This window comes from Polyodon spathula, chromosome 27, assembly GCF_017654505.1.
Source record: "Polyodon spathula isolate WHYD16114869_AA chromosome 27, ASM1765450v1, whole genome shotgun sequence".
Taxonomy (NCBI): Eukaryota; Metazoa; Chordata; class Actinopteri; order Acipenseriformes; family Polyodontidae; genus Polyodon; species Polyodon spathula.
The window spans coordinates 3,020,824-3,043,530 of record NC_054560.1 but is presented as its reverse complement, the minus strand read 5'-3'; the positions used below and the strand labels follow the sequence as shown (position 1 = coordinate 3,043,530).

The 22,707-nt window shown below is 42.4% G+C and overlaps 1 protein-coding gene across 1 annotated transcript; it reads right to left on the bottom strand.

The window, feature by feature from the left end:
* Positions 1 to 2,203: 2,203 nt before the first annotated feature.
* LOC121301457 (guanine nucleotide-binding protein G(I)/G(S)/G(O) subunit gamma-7) lies at positions 2,204 to 20,636 on the bottom strand. The gene is made up of 3 exons (XM_041230879.1): positions 20,534 to 20,636; positions 3,673 to 3,793; positions 2,204 to 2,676 (listed from the first exon to the last, which is right to left on the bottom strand). Exons 2-3 carry the CDS (start codon positions 3,751 to 3,753, stop codon positions 2,551 to 2,553), a joined length of 207 nt encoding a protein of 68 aa, XP_041086813.1. The 5' UTR covers positions 3,754 to 3,793; positions 20,534 to 20,636; the 3' UTR covers positions 2,204 to 2,550.
* Positions 20,637 to 22,707: the final 2,071 nt, after the last annotated feature.

Genomic DNA, 22,707 nt, shown 5'->3' with positions numbered 1-22,707 from the left:
CATGGCTCCAGTATGTCTCAGGGATCTGGCCACAAGTTCTGTACCTGTCAGCACCTGGCATGTAGGAGGTTCCTTAATTGTGAAACTTCCTCTCTATTGTCTGGCACTAACCCATTTAAAGACAACTTCATAACACTGAATTCTTATTAAACACTATAACAGGTGCACAGTGCAATTCCTCGAAAAGCGTTTTGACTAGAAGTCTTCAGCAGTGTCTTCATAGGTACAATGTACTTATACCTTTGAGGTACATCAACGGCCCTATTGAAACAAAGCTGTACACTGTCTTGCCTGCTACAACTTTCCATTTATAATGACTGTCTTACATAGCAATCATCTTCAATTGCTGGTCTGGAGAGGCGCTGCAGAAATGCATCTGGTACCTCTAGTGGGGATTATTGTAATTCCTTGCTGGTCTCCCTGATGCCTCGTTGAACAGGTTGCAGCTCATACAAAATGCCTCAGCAAGAACACTGATACACACTAAATCTATTTGCCATATTTCCCCAGTTTTAAGGTCACTACGTTGGCTTCTCGTGAAGATATGCATTAAAACACTGCTTCTCACTTTCAAGGCTATCCATGGCTGTTACTCCCTATTAACCACAGTTTGAGATCGACAGACGGTGGCCTCTTGGTTATTCCAAGAACTCGATTGAAAATCGTTTCAGTTTTCAAGCTCCTTCACTTTTCAAATTATATCTGGGGTCTGTCAATATTTTTTTAAATCTAAAGCTCAATACATATCTTTTTGATTTGGCCTTTCACTAGTGAGCTGTTTGGAGCACCCTGGGATTCTCGCACTATTGCGAGCTATATAAATGAAATCACAATGATACGCTATAACATAGTGCGGTTATAAAGGTGTCATCCCTACTACTAACTGGGAGGCATGTAGACTCAACTGGTATCTGTACAGCTTTCTTATGTGAACTGTTGTCTCTGGTAGCAGACTCACTTAGCACCTCTGAATACCTGCAGATCAGCGGGAGCCCTGTTATGAATAAACGAAACACACTTCTTGTCTTCATTATGACTCTGAACATCCTGCTAGTGTGAATAGCAGTCTTCGGTCCGAGCAGCATCTGTTAGGTGAGCTTTTACACTTTCAGAACCTTACAATTATTATCTGCAATGAAACAGTATACTTGAAAAATAGAAAACAGGGATTGAATTATTATTATTATTATTATTATTATTATTATTATTATTATTTTGGTGGAGTTTAATTATTGCATAGGCTTGAGGACGGAAGCCTGTGCAGTAATTAAACTGCACAAAAAAACAAAATAAAAAGTCACTTGATGTTTTAATATTTGATGCTCTTCATGTCAGAGCTGCAGTGGAGTGTGGCACGAAGCACAGAATGAGGGGAGCAAATGGGTCTGATTAAGGCCCATTAAGGTCTCGTTAAGAACCACCAGAACTCATTTCAAAAGGGCCCCTAGACAGCACCATGTTGAAATCACTTCTGATTTGATTTGGTCTGGAACTGGAATGGCAGACCAGAGGGGAAAGGTTTCAGACTGTGAAATGAACTCAGCACTGAATTGCACTTTGTGTGTGTGTGTGTGTGTGTGAATCAGTTTGGTGGGGGGGGGGGGGGGGGGTTCAAATACTGCTTAAAAATACATATAAATCCAGTATAAAACAACAGGACTAGAGGCTACCATCTGCTTCGGTCAATAGGATAACAAAAACAGCATAATATTGATTAAGATGAATGCGGATTTTGCTGTGCTACATCCAACAACTAAAAAACTAGTCAAGTATAAAACTAACCCCAGAGTTTCATCCCTCACAAGATAGATGTGTTACAATACAGGCAGCACTTTACAGAAAGCACCTCGTCGAGTCAGTTCAGGTTTTTAAGTTTTTCTCTTAGGGACGATCATCATTATTATTACCACATGTATCTAAGAAAGGGGTTGAGTCCATTGTGAATTAGTGTGTGACTCTTTAGAACAATGGAGCTGCGAATGCGCTGTGACTTCCAGAGGCACACACTGCAAAGTGTTTCCGCTCTCTCAAGCTCCTTTTAAAAAGGGATGCTGCATCTTCGACAGTTTGGCAATACACTCTCACAAAAAAAGCTACGTGCAAAACAAACTAACGGAGAAAAGAACTGAATGCGAAGCAACCAAATCATAATCTGATCCAACTAGCTCTGCAATAAGGAGGGTTCTTCCCCCGCACGACCCTGATCGTAATGAAACGACTTCCAGAATCAGCACCGCCCCCTGCTGAAAAATCACTGACTATCTGAGTATTTTCACTTTAAAAAAGAAAAATGACCCACCCACTTTTTATTTATCCTTTACGAACACTAACATTAACTCATTTGATTTCCCAAAACACACCTTCACCTTTTCAGCAAAATGTATTTTTTTTTTTTATATTTGTGTGTGTGTTTAGATTCCCCCTATTGAAACTCAACATTAAGTGATATTTTGATATTTTCCCCTCGTCCAATGACTTGTGTTGTTGCTGAAGTTGGTCTTGATTGGAGATCCCCAGAGCCCGCTGCGGGGGGCGTGGCCAGGGGCGGAGCTATAGGATGATGCAAGGCTTCTTGTCCTTGAAGGGGTTTTCGGAGGTGGGCACGCCTACCAGCAGGGGGTCGTTACGAGCGTGCTGCTCGCAGTAATTCATCAGGTCCGCTGCCGCCTTCGACACCTGGGCCAATCATAAGAGCAGCCCGTTAGTTTCTCAATGCAATTCGAACAGCAACACACTGACCTGCTCTCAAGCCAACGTACTGCTTTGTCACCTATCGATTGTTCCCTAACCCTGAAAGAATGCAAACGGCAGTGCCTGGGTCCCCTTAAAGATCGGCAGCTCACCTCGAGTGGGATTGGAGCCGCGCTTCCACAGCTCACCCTTCACTCCTGAGTGCCAGTGCTATAACTGGGGGCCACATTTAGAAGCAAAGACACATTTTCTAAGAGGAATAAAACAGCGTAGATGGAGGAAAGAGCTGTTACAGTATTATTCCGAGGGGCAGCATCTTACTGGTTTTAGACGTAACATACTGAAAATGTACTTTCTTCACAATGGTGCTCCAAAGGTCGTATTCCATTTCATTAAAAAGCATTTAACATGCAATTATTAAAAAAATGGATTAGGATTAACAAACTCTGAGATGAACCAAAACCTCGATCCGTAAAAGGAGAGGGGAACAAATTCTGGGGTGGATTAAAAAATAAATAAATAAATAAATACATACATACATGCATACATACATACATACATGGCTTTTATGCCGGTCTTTGTTCCTGTTTCTTTGGCTCTGTTTAATCAAACTTAAACACAGACATGCTCTGAACAAGCCAGTGGATTTTACCTGTGTAAAGATCTGATAACCCCTTTCCTATATATGCCTTGGCTAGCTCTGATGCAGGTGGTGTATGATTGGCTAGTTCCGATGCCAGTGTTGTATGATTGGCTAGCTCCGATGCCGGTGGTGTATGATTGGCTAGCTCCTATGCAGGTGGTGCAGGATTGGCTAGTTACGATACAGGTGGTGTAGGATTGGCTAGCTCCAATGCAGGTGTTGTACGACTGACTAGCTCCGATGTAGGTGGTGTATGATTGGCTAGCTCCAATGCAGGTGGTGTATGATTGGTTTGTATGCACTGTGATTGGGGAACCCTGCTCTCACAGTCCCCTCACCTTGATGCGCTCAGTCCCTGCTTCAATGCGGAGTTGCTCCACCAGCTTCCTGGCCTGTGCTATATTATTATTTGTTGACATTCTCTGCCATCAGTTCCAGGCTCCAGCGGTAGAGAAAACACTAGAGACAGAAAGAAAGTCAGCGTAACTAAGACAGATATACAGCAAGCAGCACCAAAGATTAATCCGGATAACTGTAGTTCTGAGAGGTCCATGCAGGTACATGGGAAGCCATCTTGAGGCAGGCAATGCAATTCAAAAGTTCTTATGTACCCTTTAAGTCTAATTAACATCAGTGATTTCCTATGTTTCCATAACTTTGAGGTTATACTGTAGGACGAAAACCCCAATGTCAGTACGATGCATTGGACTTGACACAGAGAACTGCCCATGCCTGGTTAAATGCATGCATTATTGTAGTGTTTTGGCAGACCTTCTATTCCAGATTCAATTAATCTCTTCAAAACTATTTATAAACTTGTATAAGTTTACAATACAGTGGCAGCTTTGTGTTTACAGAGTAGCTGGGTACCTGAATGCTGCCAATTTTTTCCCCTGGACGTCTTATGATTTTAATTCAGACTTATTTGCTGTAATGGACCTGTAATGATGCAATTGTGCGCCTATGTTGGTGCGGTTTCCTGCTGTACCCCGATGCACTTTTTTATTATTATGCGATAAACAAAGGGTTTGATGTTCATCTTTCTTCTGCACACACCCAACGGCTAAACATAGATCTTTTGTTTGGTTTTTTGAAGTTTGTTCATGTCTGGAGGAGCCATTTACCAATCAGACAATATCTTTTTAACTGTACAGAGCTGTGCCAATATTGCGTAATGATGCACTGTCAACCTACTAGACAGTCTCTCATTATGCTTCATAGTCATTCTGCCTTTACCAAGAACTCGCAGCATCAGGGCTCTCCTTTGTATCTGCAACAGGCACATCAGCCCCCTACCGTATATCTTGTAACACAACTCTGTTTATTCTAACACACTGGAGTAGTGGCCAAGGATGTGTGGCAGTCGCTAAAAGCAAGGCTTGCAAACAGAAATCTCATTAACCAAGTGTAGGAAGAGTTTTAAAATGAGAACCCATGCTTGTTGTGAAACGTGTTTCTTTCAAAACTGCACATTGGAGACCTAACATATGTAGTGAATGGAAATGCAAAAGATGTATGGATTTTTTTTTTTTAGCTACAATTACTTTAAATGGAGTTCCAACTGGAAAGGGAGTCTCTCTGTCAGGCAAAGAAAGCGAGGGGAGCCCTAATAGGCTGGGTGCACTTTAAAACCCACACATTTTTTTAAAAATGAAGGAAAAAAACACAGCAGCCCATATTTATAAGCACTCACCCCAGTGCCAAGTTCTAATAAGAGGGAAAAAAAAAAAAAAAAAAAAAACACGATTGTTACAAAGCTTCAAATAAACAGGATCACTTTGTTTATAACTACAAAAGATTTAGAAGTGAGTAGTTTTTCGAGATTTACAATTATACTGTATTTACAGTATAATTGTAAATCTCGAAAAACTACTCACTTCTAAATCTTTTGTATTCATCTTTGTATTACTTTAGTATAAATACATGTTAATTTGGATTCATATGTTGTTTTTTTCTGACTTTATGTGAACGAAAAGATACACATTTGCCCATTTTCCCATTGGAAATAGAGATATTTTGAAATATCACTGTCCTGGTCACAAAAGCAAAGTTTGTGGGGAATAATAGCCATGTTCTACAGTTTTGAGGCATAAGCAATTAGGAAATAACACTTACTACCCAGGAACAAAAAAAATTATTTTTTTTGTTATACAGTGTTATGAATCATACAAGTATCCCATCAAGACTTTTACAGCTATCGTGATTCACACCTGTAAAGATGTCCCAACCCAGCGAGATGTTCTTATGGTGTGGATGCTAATGCAAGCCTTGTTGGTGTACAGACAGGAACGGGATGCTGCTTCTGAGAAACACAGGTACTGACAATAAAAGTTCTGAGGCCTGGGTGTGGACCTGGCAGCCCACTGATGTAAACTGGACAACGTATAACCAGCCCTACGCAGTGGTACATAGTGAACTAGCTCACGACGCCATGCCTCAGAAAGCGGCACAAACAGGCTGCTCTAAGAGAAGCACACACAGCCCCGTGCGCTCCTGTTCTCGTGGTTATGACCTCTGTGCCAGCAGCAAGACGAGCTGAATGTAATTAATCAGTGGCGGGAACATTGCATCTCCCCTTTGCAGTGTTAGATAAGTGCCTTTCAGAGATCAAGGAGGTTAACTGCAGGAGATAACAAGTGTCTGTGGCCTGGATACATAATGAACCTGTGTATCTCTCACACAACAGAGAGCACAAACATAAAACAGGGATCAGATTTTACGCTGCAGTGTAAAGCATGCACAACGTACTGGCTTTTGCACAGTGATTTAACACAAGGGTCCTCTGACACATAGCTCTATAGCCTTGTAGTATTAATATTAAACTACAGATAACAGGATTGTGAACAAGTAGGTTGTCCTGTGTTGACCTCACTATACTGTGTGCAGGTGTATTTACAAGAGAAACAAGTCTGTTTGGATCGGAGCAAAAGTTTAATAAATCTGTCTCCAAAAATCTGTTCTATTTGTCTCAATTTTTTATTTTGTTATTGTCACTAACGAGACCCGACACGAAGGGCCTCAGCGATTGAAAGGATGCTGGCGGAAACCCTTCCCTATTGTGCTGCCACCCCACCTGTTATTGTTGGCAAGGTAGAGTGCTTTCCAGCTCCATTATCCACTGAACAATACTCCGTTCCATTCCCCCAACATCTTCTCTGCTGCATACTGTGAATCTGCAGTGTTAGCATCATCATCATTGTGCTGTGTTTGCTGTTTTTAATGAGACTGTCTCCATACATTGTAACGGAAAGTCTCTTTTGACAGCTTCGGTAACGTATCAGACTGGAAAAAAAACAACCCATATAGAGGTGGGGAAAAATGATGTCCCTCATTCTGGTCTACTTCTGTGACACAGATTTATTATCTGTATAACATATATACACTGTATAGTAATATGAATGAGTATGATTTAAACACAGCATTGCAGTATGTAGAAAGTGTGTTTACTCTAGTCAGTATCGCACTGTATTGTGACAAATCCGGTGATAGAGTTTTATAACGATTTTTGGATTGATTGCTGTCTGATGAGCTGGTTGTTTGTTTGGGATTGAAGAAGTAAGCTACTGCTAGCCTGCTAATTCTACTGCATGGAATAAAACACTGCCCTTTCATTTTAAAGTTATCATCGGCTCTTCTTTTTAAAAGAACCAGGGCAGGATGAGCTGGATCAAAGGCTCACACATTTTAGGGGTCATCACAAAAAGTGTTTGCAGTCATTGGAGATGCTTGGGAGTCCTGTGGAGAGCTCCTGCCTGCTTTCACAATGCTGAAGCATTTCTAAATACTAATCTGAACATAGCAACTTCAGTAATAACCTGGAGAGAAAATGTTCTTTTTTCCAGAACAACAAATCTCAAATGGGGAAAGTGTATTTTATTTTATAAATACTGAACTATTATTCTAGAGCAATTAAAGCCCATCTCCTCTTCGAGCTTTTGTCCTGAAACACATGACAGAGATTACAGTATTCCAGCAGTTGATCTAAATAGAAAACAACTAAACAAAGGCTAATCAAAGGCATAGTTTCCTATAATCTGTATATTAATCACAGTGGTTCCCCTATTGCTATCAACCTTCACCGAGTTTTAAACGGTTTTGAAGGACAAGCCTTGTGTATTGCCAACACTCACCCTCTGTTAAGACCAACCCAACCAGAAAACTAGGAAACCCTAGAAACCAACCGAAAGAAAACAGCAGACCATGTGCCCCTCTGCAGAAAAAGGTGCACAAACCAATGAAAGCATCAACTGAAAAAAAAAAAAAAAAGTTTCCAAAGGGCTGATTATTTGAGCAACTGCAGACTGCAGCATGTCTGTCAGTTTCCTGAGTCAAACAGACAGCAGTTTTTAGTTAAGTCCTGAACCTTCGCCTTCTCCACAGCTTTTCCTAGAAACTCAGGCCTCATAAGAGACCGCCTCCATTGCTCAGTGTGCTTGGAAATGGAACCAATGCAATAATATATATATATAATATATATATATATATATATATATATATATATATATATATATATATATATATATATATATATATATATAACAATAGCTGTACAGTAGGTGCCTGTCCAAACCATAAACGTGCATTAAAATATATATTCTAAACTCTAATAAACTGCACCAGATTAAGGATCTGATAATCGACATTTAAGATTTGTGATCTAGTGCTGCACCCCTTTTAAATGTTTATTCCTTTTCACCAGAGCTGCTAGCACAGCTGGCCCCTTGGTTGACATTTATATAATATTTTTCTGAACTCACACACACACAGACATGCTTCCAGGCAGGAGAGAGGGTGGATTGAATTGCAGAGCTGGTTACAGTTGCCATGAGCACCGGTTGTGTTTGAAATCCACTTTCTAACATTTGGATTCTTTTCTTTCCTTAAAGGAGGGAAAAGACTTGTTTGAAATCAGCCACCCCTGCAGCTGGAAAATTCCCAGATAAGAAACCCTTCTCTTCTACTGAGCGTGTACCTTGAGAACAAGGGCTGCATCCACATATCTAAACTATATTTACTAATCTATTTCTCAGCTGCAATACATGCATATGTGTTGGTGTCTTGTTTAAGCTTCTACATTGTTAAGAAGGTTGTTATGTCTTATAACAACAACAAAACAAGCAAGTTGGGAAATTTGGGGAGACTGCAATACAGAGACATCTAAACTATAAAGGAACACACAGCTATGGTCAAAAGTTTTGCATCACCATAGCAGTATGTATTCAATACGTTAACGTAACATTATTCAGCAGGTTTCTCTCACATTTATGAAGCAAAATTAGTTCATTATATAGGGTGTTGAAAAACTTTTGGCCATAGCTGTAGTTAAAAAAAGACAGCAAGGAATTTTACATGAGTGGATCACTGCAGCTTTAACGTTGCAAAACGAGCACCAAACTAGAATGGAAAAGACAAATGTTGGTTTGCAAGTAAAACCAATTTATTTTGCATCCAAAGCGTAAACGGCGAGCATAAAAATGTAACCAACAAACTCATAATAGTAAGCGCTGGACTAGTCAAAGCATCAGTATCCTGGCCTACAACTGCTGCTGCAATCCAGTAATTAAGGGACTCGTGTGTCTTTCATAAGCGGTGACCGAGGACACAGGAATCCTCCCGTCTGGAACACTGCAGTCTGCGCTGTGAAGGCTTGACATTTCTATCTGTGGAGAGGCTTGTGTTTTTGACGTAGGCTTGGAGAAGACTCCTTGCCCAGTTCAAGAGCCAGTTAGCTCCTTGACTTTTCCAGCAAGCTGAGGATTTCTCCAGGGTTAATTTGGATTACTGGATCTCTGCATTGATTGTCACACTGCTTTGCAAATGCAGGGATTGTGACCTCTGATTTGTAACAGCTGTATCATTTTACCAAGAGTCACTTTCAGTAATGGCTTGTCTGTGCACCCTTTATCTCAAAATAGGGTTTATACAAATTCTGCATACAAATGCTGACAGATCAAATAAAAAAGCACATAGAAATCCAGTCAAAGATGAAATAAAGGCCACTTACTTATCAGCACTGCCTCTCTGTAGGCTCTGATGATGACAATCACCTCTTTTAGACAGCCTACAAGCAGGCCTGACTAGGTAAAGAGTGGTGGAGAAAATAGGAGTTTCATGTACTGATGCAAACTTCAAGCAATATCGTGTTTGTTGTCAGTTTTGTAACACATAAGGCTGGTTTCACACTGGTTGACACTAATCTCTACTATCTTGCTCGCATCTATTTGGGATCTGTGAAACCAACCATTTAAAGTTTAACTTCTAGGACAACGGTGCAAAGTGCACGCTAAATGCATGCTATAATATTAACTTCAGCAGACTGAAAACCCCGATTTAAAGCAATCTTTACTTTTTATGTGGATAAATAATGCACAACAGCGTAGAAGTAACATTCTCAATGGAATACAAACCACACTATCAGAGGTGGTCAGGCAGCTGACGTGCGCATGTTAATTATTTCCAGCTTGGGAAAGTGTGGAGTCACCCTGAGTCTGTAAAAATATTTGTATTGCTTCCTTCTTACTGCCCTGCTCTTGAGGCTTGTAAGCCCGCATTTCCCAGAATCTCAGAGGTGTTACTAGAGCGGCCTTTCTGTCTGCTGAGCTCCATGGCGTAGAGTTCCTGTGCAACAGAGAAGTGAAACAGCAGTGGAAACAAAGCTGGTTTAATTACGGCATGTGACTGTTTCACAAGGAGCAGGGAGAAAAGCAGCCTGAGATGACAGGGCTTCTGAAATGCTACAGTATTTGGAGCACAGTATCTTTGCAATTCAGTAGTATGCTGTGCAATGATTCCATAAAAAGGGGACCGCAATGGGGTTCTGTGCGGTAGTATTGAAAAGTTACAGGGTCAGATTTATAAGGTTTTTCTCCAGTGCAAAGTCTAAATGGATTTTAAAAAATGACATATTTACAAAAGTAGTAGGCAGCAGCTCACATGTAAGCAGGAGATGTTGCTAAAGTGGAGCAAAACTTAACTTAGTGCAGTAATCCCTCTGTAAATTAAACGCACCCTCGGCTATAATGCATGTGATTCATTTGCCTCCCAATTTGGTTTTACAAGGTTAAAAAGTTGCTTTCTGTGGACTGTCTTCTATTGTAATGTACTTGCTATTCCCCATTTCTCTTGCTCTAATGAGCATAAAAGCAGCTGAGCACTAACTGGCTCTCGTATTTGATGTGCTGCGCCATGCTCTTCCTCGTGTCCGATGCAGTAAGCAAACGGAGAACCAGAGAGCTTGCATGCAACTCATCAACTAATGTGCAAACTACTTGGTTACTTAAAAAAAGGACCGCAAAAACACAGCTTCAGTAAGCCACATATGCAAGCCAGACAGACAATACATTTTATATGTAACAGTTTGCACTATTCAGTACAGCACCGAATACAATGTGCTGTACTTTGCATTCATTTCTTCTGCTGTATTACGTTTAAATGTATATTTTTATACCAATTTAGCATTTAATATTGAAGTTATACAGTACAGTACTTTTATTTTTGTTTTATTTCTTATGCAGGCTGTTTGCTGCAGTGTTCAATAAATGGAATCAGGCAACACATTAAGTATGGGAACGTGCATGGCAAGAAAAGCATATGCTTTTAGTCTAACGCCTCCTCAGTATAACGGTTATTTTCCATGTCTCCCTTTAAGCATGTTCTACCGAGGGACTACTGTATTAAAACTGAACCCAAGATACAGAAATATTACTGCAGTAACAACCCTGATTTACATGCTCCAGCAGCAAGTAGTGCTGTGAAAAGAATTGTGTGTGTTTACATACTGAATGTGCCAGTAATCTGGTATTATAGCTTACTGTGAAGCATTGTTTTACTACTCAGTAGCTGCTGCAGACAGAACAGGATCTTGCAGTCCCTGTGGCAGGGTGTGTGGATAATTGCCTGAGTTAGCACAGCAGCGTCTGTCTCATCTCTGAGCTCATTTCCTTACAGTCTGCCAATGATGTGAACAGGGTCTTTGAAGCTCCTGCTTATATCCAGTTTTGACATGCAGCTCGCTAACAACCAGGGAGTAATGCCTGTACTGAGCACCTTTTATACTGGGTGCTTCAGTGTATTCACTGGAAAACCTACCTTCTACCACCTTGCCCTGGCCAGATCCAACGGCGAGCAGAAACGTACAACATGTAGCATACACTTGCGTGCAAATGCGTTGTCTCCTGCATGACTGAATCATTTGTTATGCAGATGTTAAGGCACCGCTGTCATATACAAAATCTGCATCAGGATGGACAAGACAGGACATGTGACCGACTTTGATAAAAGTGCTGATATTTCAAAGAATAGCCTCCACCCCAACTTCCCTGAAGCAATTAGAACCATTATGTAAGATTATGGCATGGTGATTTAAGGCTCCAGAACAAAGGCTTGCACTCACTGTTGTCCTGGCTGCCTTTGGAAGCCCTGCATTCTATTCATTGCCTCATGTTGTGTCCCTGTAGCCCCTGCAGACCACACTGCCTCCTGCTGCTGTCAGCAGTGCTCTACGTCTTTATCTCAGTCAGGGGTGCTGTGCACTGCTCATTTCCTGCTACATTATTTGCTTGCATTCCCTGCCCCCGCGTAGAATCCCAGCAATTTCCTCCTGCGAGGGCTTCACAGTACAGCAGCATTCCTGCCATCACCACACTCCAGTGCTCTCAGCATCACCGTTGCCATGAGCCCGCTCTGCAACTGCCAAGTAGGGGCTCCTACCCAAGCTCACAGGGTGAAAAAGCACCCGGTCCCAGAAAATACAAGGTGGCTCATAATTGCACCCCTCCATAAGAAAGGGATGTCACTTCCTCTTGCTGCTTAAGGCAGTGTTTCCTGGCAGCACAAGTCACATGGCCTGGCTTGAGCTCAGTCAAAATGCACATCGTTTACAGTCTTTATAAAGTAACACAGCAGAAGACTTTTTGTTTCTGTCAAATGCCCTGTCAAGCATGTTCACTTATATTTGTACATTTTAAAATAACAGCAATCCACCTGGACACCCCACATTATAGTAACCTTATCAGGCAATGAGGTTCCCAGCAGAGCAGTCATTCTACGACTGTGTCTGACATGAATACTTAATCTAATTTGTTTAGATTTCTTTGGCGTGGTAATAGAGTTAAAAATAAATAGTATATTGTAGACTTTAATCTAGTGATCTGTTTTACTGTCATCTCTATTCTCCATGTGTGTTTTTGCCCCTCTGTTGAAGCTCATGTGTGCAGGACAGGATAGAGAACAGCCTCTTTACTGATTAAAAGAACCCAATACCTTCAGAAAAAAAAGATATAACGAAAATCCTGTTGCTTGTTTTTTTCTGACCTAAAAAGGAAAACTTTCTTCTGAGTGAAATGTCCCACCAGGGGAGGGCAAGGCCCCTCAAACAACAATGGGGCTGTGGATCCTGTGGCTCCACCCCACATGACATCAACTCCGCTGACAAACAGTCTCCTGATCTGAAATGCTGAGCAGCTGAGCTCAGCACATGGAAATAAGATATAATAAGATAGTGACATCAGGGTTGCAAAGGCTTTATATTACACTGCTCAGCACCCCAGCGCTACAATCCACAGCCTGCTTAGCTGTTCTGTATTGGAAAGGCTGTGGGGAGGAGTGTGTGTGGTGTGTGTGTGTGTGTGTGTGTGTTGTGTGTGTGTGGGGGGGGGGGGGGGGGGGGGGGGTTTGTTAGTAAGATGCATGCAGTCATGTGAGCTCCGTAGCTGAGATCATTGTCCCTCACTGTAAACCATAAGCTATGATCACACCAGGGTGACAGCCAGCTATAGATCATGAGAGAGGTGGGCTTTACTGTTACATACAAGACCCTGTGGCTCCTGGAAGACAGGTGACAGCTAACTCATCTGGAACGGGCTAGTCCATTGGCTTGAGTCCCTGAAGTATGGTCCTTGGTACAGATTTACACCACAGACATGCACAGAGCCACCTTGACAGTGTTATACTATACTATGCTCCTCTGTGCTTAGATGTGGTAGTCTACATTTACACTACGCTTTTACAATATATACAAAAAAAAGGGACTGTATTGTTAACGACTTCATGAAAACTACTATTGCTTTACACAGTCCTGGGAGTTTCACTGGAAACCAAGCCAGCCAGAGCTCCACTTTCACATGTGCTGTGTCAGGCATGTCCACCAGGCAAATAATCTATTGTGACGCTGGAGGAAATCTACCCTTTTCTTAGTCATCATCACACTGTTCAACGTTCCTTTTTTTATTTAAAGACATAGTATGATACACAAGTTAATGCCTTTTTTACATATATGAATATAATTATTTTTCACTTTACCAGAAAGCAGCGTTTGTTGACAGTCCACCTTGTTTACATTACTCTGTGGGAACAAAAGTTTTTCCTCCCTCCCCTCGAAACCGGCCAATGCAGTACGTCACTCTGTGAGACGGACATGCTCTTGTGATGACTTGCAGCAGTAGGAGGTTACACAAGACTTGCATTAGACCAGAAATCAAAACAGAAATTTGAAAAAGGTATTGCATTTGAATCCCTAACCCCATAACGCTATACAGGAAAAGCAACTCAAGTGCACAAAAGGACCTTGAACCGTTTATTAGTGGCGCTGAAATATTTGTAGGTCTTGTTTATTGCCCTTGGGAGGTTTGACTGGAGTCTTTTACCCCCCAGCCTCCCTCCACTGCTACTCGATACAATGAAACCTATTTGTAGCAGCCTGTGGAGACCCAAGTCTCTTTACACAGCAACTGTTTTACAGGGTCAACATGCATCAGGGGCTAGTGGCTATTTATAAGAAGGAGAGAGGTGCCTGTGGGGTAATGTCAATCTCTAGCTGTGTCTGCTGAGAACAGGGAATGGCATGACTTCAATAGGCTTGCAAAAAAAAACAAAATTAAAACCCTCAATGCTTGAGAGGATCAAAAGCTTTGAGGAAACAACCAACGTGTAGCAAAGCAGAGGAGCTGGACTTACCTGCTAGTGAACCACAGACACACATAGCCTGCTCCAGCACTGGGCAGCACTGCATCAACGCCAGCCAGACAGAGCTCACACTATGTGGTTTGTACCCAGGAATGGGAGTCTTTAGCTGAAGGCGATGCAGAAAAGTCCTTGGGGAAACCCACAAGGGAAAGAATCACACTGAAAGGGATTCCAACAGTGTGCTGCTACTATTAGGGGATTTCTTGTATGTTTTACAGTACTATAAATATTGAAAAGGGGGCCATTCTGGGCTTTTAGTTTTAAACTCCAACAAAAGTACCTTAATTTATAGCATTTATCTGGCAACAACTATGATATCCTGCAGCTAGACTATAGGGGGCTTTTGTTGCCCTATTTTACTACCCTCTTGCTCAGTAAAAATCCCAAAACTCGACCCACCTTTAAATCTATAGATAAGATAGTAAAAAACAAGCCATCTTAAGTGCCACGGTGCGCCACACCATGAAGAGATATTCCACCCAGTCACTCCATACAGGGAGTCAATAGGAAGTGTAGCAGGGAAACAGAACTTGTGGGGGTGACAGATCATTAAAAGCAAGGTGAGCTACTCAGAGATACCAAGATATTTAGTGTGCAAGAGGTTTGTTCTCTGTGTAGTCATCTTATTCTACAAACTATTCAGCTTGTGGCTAGAAGCATGTACTGAAAAGATTTTCCACTATTTGGAGGGACAACTGTGTATTTTAAGGCCACATACCTAAGGGACAAACAGAATAAATGTAATACAATCTTCCCTTGAATGCAGTGGTAGGTCTTGGTTACAGAAGAACCAGGCTCGTGGGAACGGTGTTTTTCAAGCAGGAGTTGCTTTGGGAAGGTGCGGCATGCGTGTTTAACCCGCAGACAGGAAGAAGCTGAAACTACTGCAGCATAGGGAAATTTAACAAACTGGACTGTCAACCACATCTGCTTTCTTTCTGATAAAGTACCCCGAAGGCTGATCTATGGAAGACTGTTGAAGTAAACAGTAGACTATATTACTTGAGTAAAAATTAACCTCAAAATGTGGTGGTGCTGAGCCATACGCTGATCTGTCAAAGCATGGGATCAACCATCAATGATTAGCCTGTGGAATGGGTTATGTTTTAAGTCTTACTGTAATGGACTTTTTCTATTTGGGTTCATTTAAAAAAAAAATTGTCAGTTCATCACGCTGTTCGTTCTTTTTTTAGGACATTATATTTGTGGGGGTGGTCATTCTACAAAAAAAAACAAAAAAAAAACAGACGGGATGCTGCAGAACTCTATACATCTTGAACAATGTGTGCACTGAAGCTGCTTGTGCTCCAAGACCACTCTGAGTGATCTAGGCCACGTGAGCAAACCTTTCAATCAGCTGGTGTCAGAGTCACGCGAGCCTGGGCCCGCTGCCCACTCCCACACGCTCCTTGGGAAATCGGTCAAAGTGAAAGCATTGTTTGAAATCACGAGGTCCTGGGAAGGATGTTTTGAAAATGAAAAAAACACCATCTTCCAAAATAACTTATTTTTAGAATCAATTCAAATGCCCTTAGATGTGTAATGAGAGCTTGGTGCCAATGCTGGCTGTAAGAAAGTCACATGGTTATTTACATACAAATAAAATGAAAAGACAAAGCTCTGGACAGTTTCTATGGGTTGGGGTTAAGAATCAAAAATATGATAAAACTGCGATACTACTGCTTGTAAACAATCGTGAGTGCCAACAATGCCTGCCGTTTTCCTGAAAACACATGCAATCTTATTATCGTCTCTCCTTGTCTGATAACACACTTCACTGGATGGCTTGTTTTGTCAAGCAGCGTGTGAATTCACAGGCCCCCTCAGGGAAGCACAATGAGCTTGCAGCATAGTCATGTGTGGCACAGCTATCAAGTCAATGCCCACACTATTCCGATTGATTTTTGGGAAACAGGAACAGCAAAGTCACGTTGGCCTGGCCTGGAGCCAGGTTTCCAACACAGCAGCAGCAAAACCAGCAACAAGCTCGGACTGGATTGTGCTTCCAGCAGACTGGACCTCATCCAGAACCAGCAGGCTTCAACATACAGTGTGAAGCAAGCAAGTGCAAGATACAGCTGTATCATTCATATATGTATGTGTATTGCATATGCAAATCTGCATATAAAGCAAATCACTCTTCCCTCCAGCTAAAGCTGATCACTATGTACAAGGTCTCAAATATTGTAAAAGGGCTGCATGTACTACTCTAACCTATATTCACAAACAACACTTGAGTGTTAATGGTCATTTAAGTATGCTTTCACAACATAAAATTAATTCCAATTTGAGAAAATTTGTGTTTTAGACTCTTAATTGTTCTGTTTCTACAGACTAGCTTTTCATCTTGATTTTCCCGAATTTTACAATTAAAACCACATTTATAAATGACTTGTTTAGTTTCTGTTTTATTCAAATTCTGTATTAGACTGCTTTTAAATGCAATGGTTTAGTGGTTCTGGGCGGGAAGCGTTTTGGGATCCTTGTGACGAAAGGCGCTACAGAAATGTGAATTGTGAAAAACAAAACATGAAAACGTAGCACACAAAACATGGCTAGGGCCCTATAGATAACTGCTCTGACTGCTTATTATAGTTACAACACCTGAAAACAGATGGTATCCAACAAACAGCAGCACTGACTACTGTACTGACCAACTCTCTAAACAAGCCTGGGAGTAAGCAGGATTCCCATCTGTGTCACTGGTTTCAATTTCCACGTCTTGAGTTTCAGGTTATTAGCTCAGCTCTCAACTCTCTGGGAAACCCCAGGCTGTCAGCTGAGCAACAACGAAATGACCTGACCTGTACAAGAAGAAATCCCAAACCAGGAAGGCAGAACGTGGACACAAAGTGTCACACAGCCTCCACACTGGACCTCATTCCCAAAGCCTGGTCTGTTCTGATGGCTTAAACATAATATGGATGGAACTTTGCTGAATATCAAACTGGTCTGATCATATTCTCTATTAAATAACACTGCCAGAGTATTATTGTCTGATACTCTTATTGTGCAAACAAGGGAAAACAAGGGGCTGCATTATTTTGTGTTGCGTAATTATTCCATTTAATTAATACCCAACAGCTTAAGTTTCTTGATGTGTGCCCAGCCTACTAACAGCACCACAACTGCAGCTATGCCTTTAAAGCCAAGCCTTGCGATTTCATAACAAGGGCAAACAGAACTCTCTTCACCCAGGATGCTTTCTTTATCTATCTATATATAAATACATATATAACAGACAATACTATGATGTGACTATGTAGGTCTTACTATAAACATGTTTTCACCTGTTCAGCCAGTTCAGTACTCTGCATGGAAGCTACAGTACGTCCAAAACCAGTCATGGATTTGGCTCACAATCTGATTGGGTTCCAAATAGAGTATAATAGGGTGGGAATGTCATTGAGCTTGTTAGATGATGTTTACCCTATGGTCAAGAGGTTTGCACCTGGACAGGTAAATACAATGTCAAGGCAGTTTGAAGCTGGAGAAAGTTTTAGGCACAGAGTTACTGGACATAATTCACTTTGCCTTCAATCTGCATAGCCTCCTGCATGCATCTACAGCTCTAAGTTTTGCATCTGATGGTGTGGATTACATTGGTTTTAAGAAGGCATGCAGTGCTGGAAGCAGGCAGTTCTTGATGCATGGGACACACAGGAGTATAACTGGACTGTCCAGGTTAAAACTATATCTTCTTGTGCTGTGCACAGCACCTTTTTAAAGCAACATTCTCTGTAGGATTCAGGAGCTACAGCGTTTGTTTGCAGACTGGCATCATGTGATTTGAATAGGAATGTGGTGATGCACTGCAGGCATTGCTGCAGCTCTGGGGCATCTTCTTCCTGCTCTCTGGAATGGTGCAGCTTCCTGCCTGCCTACCTGCACCTGCTCCCCTGGAAATGCCTGCTGCTGAGAAATACCTGCACAGGTAGCCCTGCCCTGTGGTGACGTGCTGGCTAATGACAGACGAACAAAGTGTGTTTTTATAAGTTTGTAGTGATTTTGGTAATATTTTCATTGGAGCAACTAGTGTTAAATTCATCAACATTTTTCAGAAAGAATACATTTTTGAACACTGGAGTTAGCTGCTGTTTTATCTGCAGAGGATGGCATCTGTGATCTGTGATCTGTTTTGGCAAATACTTCACTGTGATTGGTTGATTTCATCCCCCCCCCCCTAAATATCAAAGAAGATAACACCGAGAGGGGGGGGGCATCCCAAGTTAAAAAAACAAAATAATAATAATTACTAGCGGGGGGGGGGGGGGGGGGGGATTAAAAAAAAAGGTTGCGAACCCCTGTTCTGCATTGAGCATTATCATTCTGAAGGCCATGTTTTCTATTTTGCACTGATTTTCATTTTTAGGTGCCAGGTACCAGATATCAGAAACCTAAAGGAAATCAAGCATTGAATAAAACACAGTGGACAATAATGAATGATTTCATCACAAACTAATGCATATGCCTTATACAACTATAAATAAATAAAAAATACTGTGATAACTTAAAAAAACTTCAATCCACCATCGTAAACTGAAGCATACAAACCAGCCTGAATGTTGAAATGCAGCATATAAATCAAGACTCAGGTGGGAAGGCTGAGACTGTTACACAACAGAAGTGTTAAATAGTGCTGTGACTGGAATATGCAAAGTGCTAGGGCTGGGAGGATCAACAGAGCTGTCTGATTTGCATACTGTAAGCTGCTGGAGACCCGGGAGGCAGGTCACAGTAAGATGCACAGGTATGTGCATGCATGTGGGGTATGAATATCAACAGGAATGAATCTTCTCCCACACAGTGCTTCTAAATGGTACTTTTTTCTGGATTACATACACACACACACACACACACACACACACAAATACACAGGCTTCAGTGAGTTATAGGAAAATAATTCCACCTAGGGTTTCTTTGACGTTATAAACTACGAGATACATGGATACCCTTGTGATGCTAATATTATAGAAGGCGACGCTCAGCAGTACAGTTGGGTTTTTTTAAACATCGTGTTTCAGGGCTGTACAGACGTTCTGTCGTTATCCGTCATTTCTGTACTGCAGGAGTTTTTGAGTGATTGAAAATGAGACATTTTGTGTTTGAATTGAAAGATATGGTCTCGACGAGTAAATGGGTCAAAGATCAAGTACACTTTCCTCTAGAGGAACTCTCACTACTGTGGTATTATGTATATATTGCTTCAAAGCAAAATACATATACATGTATAACGATAAACTACTGATGCTTTCTCTTTCATTCCACACTGAGAAGCTCTCCTCGCTTCCACAGGTGCCCTCGTCATCGTACCAACGACGACATGACTGCACAACAAAAATAAAAGGACAATGGCAGCTGAATAGAAGTGAAAATCAGTTTTGCGTCAGTACTTTGTGCGTCATCACCCTGCCACACCAATCACACTGTAAAGAGTGTGGTGACTCACTAAAACAGAAGCATCATGTCCCGTGAGCTCTATCTGAAAAGGTCTGGTTGAATGCCAAGCTACCGGTAAAATAAAACAAGTAGATTTAAAAAATAAAATAAAAAAACTTACTGTCCACATTATTTCTGCCTAAACATAGCCTATTCTTAATAGCAGATTCAAACTGAGACCTACTAAGTTGGGGCAGCTGTTTATTTTACAGTACATTATAGAAAAAAACGGGGTCCTCATCTATACCTATGTGTCACGAGATAAGAGTTTGCAACCCCGCCATCACCATCCAAGCAAAAAAATAAACACACCTGTTATTGTGTAAGAGACAAAAGAGGGCTGACGGTATGTTTTCTTTGGTTGTTGCTATTGAAAACTTTGTGCAAGCTCCAAAGGGCTTGCTTGTATTCCAGACGAACACGTCACTGCAGCTGTTGTTACACCACTAGCAAATTACATGATGTTAAGTAAAAAGATCTAAATTATGCTCATTAGCTTTTTGTTTTTAAATGAATGGCTCAAATCCTAAGATTCTTTGGTCATGGCTGTAGTTATTTGTCCACATTTAATTAAAGCACTTTGTCTACTGCAGTTCACACAGGAAACCGTGCAGAACATCAATATCAACAAGGAAGGCGTTTTCGTGCTCTTTTCTTTGCCAGCAGGTCCTGGACCCCGACAGACACGCTCTCCCTCCCTGGCTGCAGGAAACACGAACAGGAAGTGCGAGAGCACACCACAGTCTTCATCTTCACATGCACTCCGGAAACAACGTTCAATCGAGATCGATTACTTACCTTTTGGATCTTTGTCAGATCTTCGTCGGACGGTTCCTAAAAACAAAAAAAGATAGATGTTACATTCCAGAGAGACTCGCTGGCCCCGGGCTCGTACGGGCCTCCCTGATGGGAGCAGACCTAGGAGGGTTAATATGTCACATGCAGCGTGGGGAAACATTGAGAAACACGCACAGAGCAACTTCCCTGCTACAAGCACAAGACGAGAATGAAGAGTCATTAGCTCACGTTTTGCAATAGTACACAATGCTGCTGATCAAAACGGTTTTACACATTTTGCAGGTTTGGCCCCCATCTGCAGCTGGCACAGAATTTCCTCCAACACCTTCCCTGGTGAGATCAGCAGACTTTGCCCCAGAAGGTATGGGGCTACCCCAGCTTTAACGTCTCCGAAACCAGGTCTTGTGAAACAGCTTGGGGCTGATGTGAAAATGAAAGCTAGGAGGCTTGAAAGTGCAGGGATGAAAGCATCATAAGTGACTCAGGCTGCACCTCCACTTAGACTGCTTATACCTCTCTGTAGTTTACTCATCCAAAGCAGACAGGGGCCGATAGTAAAGAAGGAATTCGAGCCAGCCTGCCTTGCACACACACAGACACGCACACACACACACACACACACACTCACACTTGTAGTTTAGTGGAACAATAAAACTGATCACTTTCTATCAAGGCTGCGCACTGCAGAATGTCTGATTAATATAAGTAACTTCAAAGTAAGCGTTGGAAGTACCCATGGCAGAGTATTAATTAGGTGGTCCCCTGATTTAAAAGCGCTGTGGGATTCGCAAACAGATGGGACCTCATTGAAGTCTCATTGGCAAGAATGCCAAGCCTACTCCCTTATTGTCCCCACACAGTGACGGGGTGTTAGATACCTATTGAAGGACTGAATATTATTCACTATTGGAACCTTTACACACTATGGAAAGTGAAGAGGGCGGCCTGTCAATGCAGCCCTTCACCCAGCCCTCTTAATATAACATTCACTTCAAAAAGGGTTTGGAATAATAATGATCACAGCTTCATTGTGCTGGCTGCTTATTCAAAAAAGTCAGCTGACTACTTCAAAAGGACGCTGTGAGAAAAAACATTGAAGGATGCTAATTATCAAGGTGTTTTATGGGTTCCTGTGAAAATATCTGGGGCACGTTGCTTGATCAGAAACACACACTGTTATATGTGGGGCACGCTGCTTCAACAGCGTGTGTGTGTGTGTGTGTGTGTGTATTTAGGCATGTGTGTGTCTAAGTGACTGCATGTTTGGGGGGGGGGGGGGGGGGGGGGGGCCCCCACACCCCCACCCAACCCCTTCACCCACCCCCCACCCCCCCAGCCCACCCCCCAACATCGCGCCTTTCCCCTTCCCACACCCCCCCCCCCCTTCCCCATACACACATTCTCCTTACCCCCACCTCACTCCCCCCCACCCCCCCCCAAACGCCCGGTGCTGGGGGGGGGGGGGGGGGGGGGGGGGGGGGGGGTATGATTTTGTGTGTGATTGTGCATGTGTGTATTCTGAGCAACACTATAGTTTCTTATAGTTTCCTATAGTAATTAAATTCTCTGTTATTAGGAGCCATCCCAGCCTCTGCAGCAGGCATTCCCTGACTGGGATAACAGAGCTTGTTACCATGGGCAGGGATCCAGCAGGTGAATGCTCACTGCGCTGTGCAGCAGTGCTGTGTCAGGCACATAGGCTGTCGGAAACTGACCTTTCAAAGACATGAAGTGGATAAAGAGCACGTGGGCTGCTGCTTTCAGAGTGGCAAAACAAAGACACGCGTGTCTGCCAAACGCTCTTCAGCAAGAACACTGTGAACCATGAGCCTCAAGGACCTGCCCACAACACACTGCTGGCTGCCCTATTGAATAAGAAAAAGAGGGAGAGGGAGAGGTAGAGAGTGAGCAGGAGAGGGAGAGGGAGAGAGAGAGAGAGGGAGGGAGAGAGTGAGAGTGGGAGAGAGCGAGAGCGAGGAGGGGGAGGGAAGGAGGGAGAGTGTGAACAGGGCAGAGAGAGAGGAGAGGGAGCGGAGCTGCGGGGAGAGAGAGTGAGTGGAGGAGGAGAGAGAGGGAGAGAGATGGGAGAGAGGAGGAGAGAGGGAGAGGGAGAGAGAAAGCAAGGAGGAGAGGGAGAGAGGAAGGGACCAACACTTTACTTTCTTTCCTGTTTT